Source organism: Colletotrichum jinshuiense, chromosome 2 (genome assembly GCF_051148585.1).
Source record: "Colletotrichum jinshuiense chromosome 2, complete sequence".
NCBI lineage: Eukaryota > Fungi > Ascomycota > Sordariomycetes > Glomerellales > Glomerellaceae > Colletotrichum > Colletotrichum jinshuiense.
Window position 1 is genome coordinate 5,166,534 of NC_139309.1, and position 8,391 is coordinate 5,174,924.

The 8,391-nt window shown below is 56.4% G+C and overlaps 1 protein-coding gene across 1 annotated transcript; it reads left to right on the forward strand.

Moving 5' to 3' along the window:
• Positions 1–2,149: 2,149 nt before the first annotated feature.
• On the forward strand, positions 2,150–3,295 carry EsH8_II_001347 (cyclin family protein; the record flags this gene model as incomplete). Its single annotated transcript, XM_083264645.1, has 1 exon — positions 2,150–3,295. One exon carries the CDS (start codon positions 2,150–2,152, stop codon positions 3,293–3,295), a length of 1,146 nt encoding a protein of 381 aa, XP_083121967.1.
• Between the last annotated feature and the right edge of the window lie 5,096 nt (positions 3,296–8,391).

Genomic DNA, 8,391 nt, shown 5'->3' on the forward strand with positions numbered 1-8,391 from the left:
TGCCCAGAATCTATCACATTGCGGGCCACCAGTACCGAGTACCTTGTCTGCCGTGTTATTTCCCCCGGCATCCCACGTACCCCGTACTCTCCACCGCATCGTCGCAGGAAAGGAAAGCGGCTTCGCCTCGGAAAGACAACAGGAAGAAAAAAAAAAAAGAGTGCATTACCAAAGCCTCGCATTCACGGTTCACCTTGTGGCCATCCTGGACGTTGCTGAACCTTCGTCACGTCCTTTCGTCATTTCCCCGACCCTCTCATCCACTCGACTTTGATTTCTTGTTGCATCGAGAGAACCCATACCGGGACCATCCTGCATCTCGACGCCGCTGCTTCTAGACCTGCAACGGCCACTTCGTCCAAATTCATCTTTCGGCGACACGGCCGGACAAACTCTCCCACGCAAACCGGCCCCCGAGCTCCCAATCGAAAACACACATTCATTTCCCGTCTTCGGTTCTGCCTCACGTTTTCGGTCTTGGGATCCCAGCCGAACAAAGCCCCCCGTCAGCACCTTTGATCTGCTGCTGGGTTGCCCGCGCATCGCATCTGCCCCGCGGACCCGAGAACAAGTAATTAATCGTCTTACGCCGTCCGCTGGTTCGGAAGCCCTGGACTTTGCCGTCTTGCTTGAAACTGCCAATCATCTGATCATCCAAGCATCCCGCTCTGCCGCTCTGCCGCCTAGGGTAACTAATTCATCCTTCCCCATCCGCCGCCGAGTGCACGACCCAACCGTCAATCAATCCATCATCAGTTCGACCCAACTCAAAATCGCAGTCTGTTGGCTCAATCTGTCCTAGACGGCCTTGACGCATCAAACCCATTCCATAATTCATCACATCGCGGCCTTGACCCTTTTCTTCCGAAACTCAAACCCAAATCGCAATCCCTGACTCGCCCCGTCGTTTTACTTGACGCCGTCACCTCCTCACCCGCAACTTTACCAGGCGATTGGCACATTTTGAAGCCGCCCTCATCCGTTTGCAGCCATTCAAAACTTCAACCTGTTCCCTATTCGTCATAGGAGATAGAACACTTTTTTCCTTCTAGAACCTTTGGCTTTCTAGTCTCTCTTTCTCCGCCATTGTCGACGGGTTTCAACAATCGCAAGCTCGCTTAGACGCCGTCGTTGTCGTCGTCGTCGGCCCCTCTGCTTCCAGCTTCAGCCATCGCCACCTCTTCGCCGACATCGCCGATAGTTGCCCGCTAAAACAGCTTGCACCATCACCAGCACCACAGCTAGACTCTCTTGTCACTGCCGACGAGGGTTTTCGTGCCTCCCCCCTCCAGACACAGAAGATCCGGACGCTGAACTGCCACTTCTCTCTGCACCGCCAAGCTCAGTCGACCAGATTCACCGTCGTGAGACTCTCTCGGCAACGATACATATTAATCTGGGCAGACCTGGACTCGAGAGTGTTGCGCCACACACATAAACCCCACTCCGAGGTTAAATACAGCACCTGCACCTGCACCCGCACCGACTCTGCAACCCGCGAAATCCAGACCCCCTGCCGGCTAGTCCGCCTTCGTTATCACCACACCCTTCTCGACGCCTCTGCACGCCCTCCTAACCAACCCCCCCTGCCACCCCTACCCAAGCACGCCCCCCCTTGCACGCTTCCCCACCCCCCTGCACCCTTGGGATCTACAGCATTCCAGCCCACCCCCCTCCAAGCATCCAAGCCCCAACAGGCACTTCCGTCGGCGTCCTGCTGAGACTCCCTAAAAAACCTACCCCCTACTACTGCGTAGTCCGCTAGCACTGACTAGCGACCCCCTGACAACCGCCCACTCAGCCTCGTGGACCGCACGTCACCTACTGACGAAGAGCTGTTCCGCATCCTGCCAGGCCCATCCCCAAACCCTGGCCCCGTCAATTGCAACGAGGCACATGAACTTCGCCGCAGACCACTCCCGCACCCTCTTTTTCGTCTAATATATCAGCCCAGGCTGCCCATCTGCCATTCCCTTCCTTCTCCCCTCATTTCGTCACTCTTCACGACTTCACCAAACCCAAAGGGAATCTTCTTGGACCAAGGAGCCTTTACTCATACGACTCCACCAGCAACTACTTCGCCCAGACAATCCCCAACCACCACCTTTCACACACAACACACTCACACACATCCACACACACATACACAATGGAGTCACGGTCACATCTCAGCTTGGCCGAGCTCAACGCCGCCGCCCTTGACCACTTCGTCTACCAACCCGTCAGCAAGTCGATGATCTCCTACCTGGCCGGCGCAGCATACAACGTTATCTCTTGCGACAGTGCCCTGATGCCTCCCGCCGCCGCCGAGGCGCATCGCCAACAGCAACTTCCCCCGACGCCACCCAGGACACCTGAGCCCCGCGCTGTTCGCACAGAGGACGCCGACCTGCCCACCCTCGAGGCCTTCATCACCCAACTAGTCGTCTCCTCCAACGTCCAGGTCCCGACTCTCATGTCCACCCTAGTGTACCTTACCAGACTCAAGTCCCGCCTGCAACCTATGGCCCGCGGTCTTCGATGCACCACTCACCGCATCTTCCTGGCGGCTCTCATCCTGACCGCCAAGTACCTCAACGACAGCTCGCCCAAGAACAAGCACTGGGCAACCTACAGCCACGTCAACAACGACTTCTCCAACTTTGGCTTCAGCAGGACGGAAGTCAACCTGATGGAGAAGCAGCTTCTGTTCCTCCTGGACTGGGATCTGAGGATCTCCGAGGAGGATCTCCACCGCGAGCTCGAGCCTTTCCTGGCACCCATTCGCGCCGAGATTGAGGCCAAGCACGCCCGTCGCCTGGCGCGCCGCCGCAAGCAGGAGGAGGAGATGCGCCGGAGACAAGAGGAGATGTACAAGGCGGCCGCCTACCCCAGCCCGCCTTCCTCGCGCGCCAGCTCTCGCTCACGACAGGAGACGCCGGATCACGGCCGAACTTACAGCGGCTCTTCCATCACCCCTCCCGGCCTCTGCTACAGCAGCAGCTATGGCAGCTCCACCAGCTCCTACGCCCCTTCCGTGGCATCAAGCCGCTCTCAATCCCGTGCCACCACACCCCTCGACAACCCCGCCGACGAGCCCTACATGTATGTCCCCAACGGCAGCTTGTACGAGTCGCCGATTGAAGTCCACATCGAGCAGCCCGCGTCGACGCTGCCGAAGCGGAAGCCTCTTCTGCCGTACGAGATCAGCACCGAGGAGCTCCGCGAGATGCAAGATGGCACTAAGGCGAAGCGGGCACGCATGGGCCGTGGAATGTGGGGTCGCGTCTTCGGCGGCGCCGTGACAGTGCGGTAGACTGCTGCACCGCACGGATTTTCTTTGTCGCAGCCTTTTTCTTTCTTTCTCTACTCTTTTTCTTCTATGTTTTTGAGACACCCCAAAAAGCATGGTGTTGGATTGTGCGATAGAGAAGCAGGTGGGAGGGGTCTTGTTTTGTTTTCCCTCTCTTCTTCTCAAGGGCGTTGGTAATGGATTGGTACATGGAACTCGGGTTGAGGACAGAGCATCCTCGAAACATTTGCATATATGGATGGTGTTGGGCGGACAATCATGAACATGATTCTTTTCTTTGGGTCATTTGGCATCCTCGCTTGGTAGAGGACTGCTCTGTGGGATTAGGACTGGGAAACTGGGAAAGCTGCCGCAGAGACGGTCTAGCACATATCGTAGCGTAGAAAAGATACGCATGGGGCCTTCTCTCTCACTCCCAGAGAGATTAGATTTCCCTATCAATTGAAAGCACGGGCGCTATGCCCGCTTCCAAACACCTCTTTTGAATTCGCACACTTTGCAAAGTTGGTTTCGTGAACGATGCCTGGCCGGGCCCCCACCGCTTGCAGCCTCCGCCTGGTCGAGGTCCCGGGTCCAGAGCGGTTGACCTTAGTGGGTTCCCCAGCGATGCCCTCGTGACTTTGAATGCAGCCAGTTTGGGCGGAAGTGGGGGGGGCGCAAGCGGAGCGGATGAGGGGGTTCGCATTCAGGTTCACATGCGAGACATTGCTACCACGCTGGAGTCATCCATATTGAATTGATTGCCTGCAGACAGCAATGGGCTACGGCCCAGGCAGGCCCTTTTCTTTCCCCGACCACTGGGTAGGGACCGGGGGGACCGGCGGGATTTCTTTTGCATTCAAACATTATGATATACCCTCCTGGGCATTCGAGAAGCGACAACAAAAAAACAAGGTTGGTCGCTACTCATGAACATGCGGTACGGGTCAGGTATGATGGATGCATGACACCTACAACGGGAATAAGGTTTTTTTCTCTTCTTCTTTTTTTTATTTATTTTACGTTTTATTTTATTTTATTTATTTTGCACATATTTTAAAACAAATCTTTTTTACTAAAGGTGCCATGTAATTTTTTTTTGATTCATTGCGCTCGCATAACGGACCCGAACATGATTCGGGTCACTAGCCGGAGGGAGAAGTCTCATCTCCCACCGCCACGCCGCAATCTTTCTGGTATCAGGTGTGAGTGAGCGAGCGAGAGTGTCTGGCCTCCTTTTTCCTGGTTTCTGGGGCCGCGCGAACGTTGGGAGCGGTGGAAGGGCCCGAGCGATTGGGTGCTAATTAATTTGGGCTTTCGGATAAGGGGGAGGGGCGGAGGGAGACGCCAGCCCGGAGACGTTTGGGCTTTAGGAGCGATCGATGCTAGTGGTAGCGAGATGGAAATGGAAAGTGAGTGAGAGAGAGGGAGAGAGCTGGCTGGGCGGTCGACGATGCCGGGTCCGGTGGCGGATCGGGGGTATTCCAGGCCCTGGGCGCCCCCGGCGGGAGGAGGGGGGTGTAAAATGTCACTTCGAGTCGCATACAGACACACACACTCTCTCGATCTGTCATGCAGTCTGGTAGTGCCTTGCGCAGCCCAAAGCTCCTTGGTCATCGTCTCGGTTGTTTCTTGCCGGCGACTGATTAACCAGCTTGGCTCGACTTGAATAACCGATTACTACGGGGCGGCGGGGATTCCGGGGGGATGGCGCGAGCCGGATTTCTGAGGAGGGGGAGGAATGTTCGGGGGTTTCTTCTTTTCTCTCTTGGTTTACCCTTTTTGGGTGGCCCCCCTTCCCGTCTTCCGTGGAAGAAGAAAAGAAGAGGATCGTCTGGAAACGGTTTTAGAAAGGGAGATGGAAAAAAAAGTTGAAGAGAGTTTCCGCCGTACCCCCCTCTCTCCCTCTAGCAATGCATGGCGTTTGGGCACTTACGACAAGGTTTTGCGGAATGCATCAGCATGCAGGGCGGGCAATCACTGACAAGTCTTTAGGGGTCCAAGATAACTGAATGACGTTCCGGGCTGTGGTTGGGTGCCGAGAATGTTGGTTGGGAGGAGGGAGGGGGGGGTGGTTGTTGTGACATTGCATTTCCGCCAGGGATCTTGCTTGTCAGCGACGGCACACGTACGCAGCGCTCTATACGGGCGTGATCCACGGAGGGAAGGCGGGGAGGGGGAATTGCGAGCTGGCAGGACAGGTAACCATTGCCGGGGGGGAGTGAATCAATGGCCGTTCGCTACATGCCCGTGCATCGTGGTGGCTCGACTTGGATCATGGCCTTATCCTTTCGAGGAAAATGTCGGTCAATGATTAGAGGTGGGAGGGTAGGGTGTGCGACGATGGGGTGGGCGCCGCCGGGCGTGCGGGTTCGTGAAGGACGTGGCTGGGGGGGCCAGATGTCAAGAAGCAGGATTTAGGCTCCGACCCCACGCGCAGCTTGTGGGTGCGGGTTTCTGGATATCCCATTCTTGCCGGTGGATACATGCTGGTTCTCGTTCTCGTGTGCCCAGTGTCCTTGGCCGTGTTTACGAGTGGTCGCGACCGTAAGGGCCTGGCCTGGCCTGGCCTGGCGGCGTGGGTGTGTATTGCATGGTGCACGCTTTCGTGTTTGGCGAGAACGGAGCCCAGGGCAGCCGGCGGTCGGGACCGGGGTGGGGCTGGAGGCCGGCACGGGGGCTGGAGGGGGGAACAAGGTGACTCACGAGGTCGGGGCCACGTTGGCAGTTGGCGTTCGGATGTCTACGATTTCGCTCGATTCTGCCAGCCACGGATCCCAAGTGCAATGGGCATTCTTTCTCGGGTCTAGTATCGAGCCCGTGCCTATCAGCTTGCTCGACCGGCCGGCCCGTGGCTGTATTGTTGCGATTGGGTCAGCCATCCCCCAGATTCGTGGACACGGGCCATGGCAAAAGACCGCTTCGTGCCAAGGTCAACTGACACTGATCCCTGCCCGCCTGCCCGCCTGCCCGCCAACCCCGCCACACGGCCGCGACGCGAGACCGAGCGCTCCGGCAAGGCGAACCGCGAACTGACATGCGGCGGCGATTGTCATCTCCATTTGATTGATGTGGCTCGGGCCATTCGTTTGCCGTTCCAAGTTGGCATTTGAAGCTGTGGCTGGTTAGCCCATACTGTTGACTCTGAGGCTCGGGCAGCCCAACGGCCGTTGAGCAAGTGCTGCGCCGTCTCAGCCCCCAGGCAAACAAACGACCTCGTTGGAGAATTCCAATAACCAATGAGTCAGTTGCGGGCCCTTGGCGGTCGAAACCTAGACGATCTCGTTACCTGGCCACTCGAAGCCATCCGAACCTGAGCATGCATCATCTGGCGCAGGTCCAGAGACGGCGCGAGCGACTGACAAGCACCGGTGATAGACCCCGTCCATCATTCCTGCTGCTACAATATCGATAAATCACAGGGGCTACGACGACCGAGACAAAGCGCGATGCCGACGACGATATTTGTTGATGATGACAGCAAAGAGTTGAGAGCACGCACAGCCACGACTGCGGATGAGTGGGCTGACAGGGCAGGTAGCCTTCCAGCTGATGAAGCTTCGAGATCCTTGCCCAAACTGAGAGAGGAAACAAACAGTTGAACGAGAGAGATCGACAGGGTGTCTTCGTATTCTAGGATGTGGGTATAGCCATGAGTTGATGGATGTAAACTTGATACGGCCGACACAGCCTGAGCGGTTGATCCGATCTAGCCGCAGCCGTGGGATTCGTTCCACGTCTGTTCGCCGTCCTCTTTAAACGGTAAGACGCTATCCCAACTTTATTTTCCATTGAAAATAATCTGCAGGTCCATGGCCTTGTTCGAGAAAAAGCACAAACGTGTTTGGGAGTTCTCCAGGTTCTCGGCCGTCCAAGACTAAATAATGCAAATTCGCTAGAGCCGTGCTTCTGCCGTGGCATGTTGGGCCGGGTAGGCCAGTAGGTAGCTGCCCAGACACGGCCGGCGCAAAACGTTCTTCGCTGAGCAACACCAGCCTGCACCGGAAGAAATCGATATAACTGTCCCGGTTGGCCCGGTTGCACAGCTAGGACGGTGCCGTATAAGAAGCCTGCTGGATTCTAGTTCTTACCCCTGGGGTAGCTAGCGCCGTCTGTCGATGATGACGGCGTTGCCTTGCATATTTCGTCTCAATGTCGACCTGGCCAACATTCCAGCCATGAAGCATATGCTCGGGTGACCGACCTAGTTAGTTATAGCAACCGGCAAATCTTTTCGCGATGGGAAAGCACACTGGTTCGCTTCCGATCTGGTCTCGTTTTGGGGTTTGAGTATCATCGTGGTTTGCATTCTAAAATGGAATCATTGCCTTCCTGTTCGATTTCCGACCCCACCTACTCGTCATCATGCGCTGGAACGCACTCTCATCCCTCTCCACCCGCCTACTCCCTTGGACAGTTGCGAGGCCGTGTATCACATCGAATACGTGCCTGATGCCCCCCGATAGACGGTAGTAGAATCGTGAGCAGCGAAGACAGCAGCGGCTGCAACCCGGGGCTTGGGGTCAAGGTACGGTCAGACTAGAAGACGAGTTGAGCAATGGGTACTGTAGGTGCGGATGGAAATCGGAAGCAGCCACGTGGAGAAGGCTGCGGCTAGCGGCTAGCGTATTGCGGGGAGACGCTGCAGACGCCGCAGGTGGATTTGCCACTGGATACTTCCGGCGCGAACATGGGTTGTTAATCCAGTATCCAGTCGAGATGGCTTCAAATGGTGGTTTGGTGGTGGATTAAGTTAGAAATGCAGCCGGAAGATTCAGGTCTGTTCCAGAGCCCAGGCCCCCCGGCGCCCGTCGCTTTGGCGCATCAATGAGCCCCTTGAGGCACCTAATTGAAACCTGGACAGACCCATATTTGAGCAGATTACGTCATACATGCGCCTTTTGTGCCCCCGAGTACAGTGAGACCACCGTAGACACGCGCCAACACTGACAGTGCTTGCACCGTGTTCCCGGTGGAAAGTGGTGAGCCGCTGACTACTCAGCCTGAGAACTCTGCACCGCACAAAACGCGCAGCCCCAAATAGGAAAGCCTAATCTGGGCCAGCATTTCAAAGCAGCACAATTGCCGCGAAGTGAAAAGTCAAATGTCGAGCAATGGGC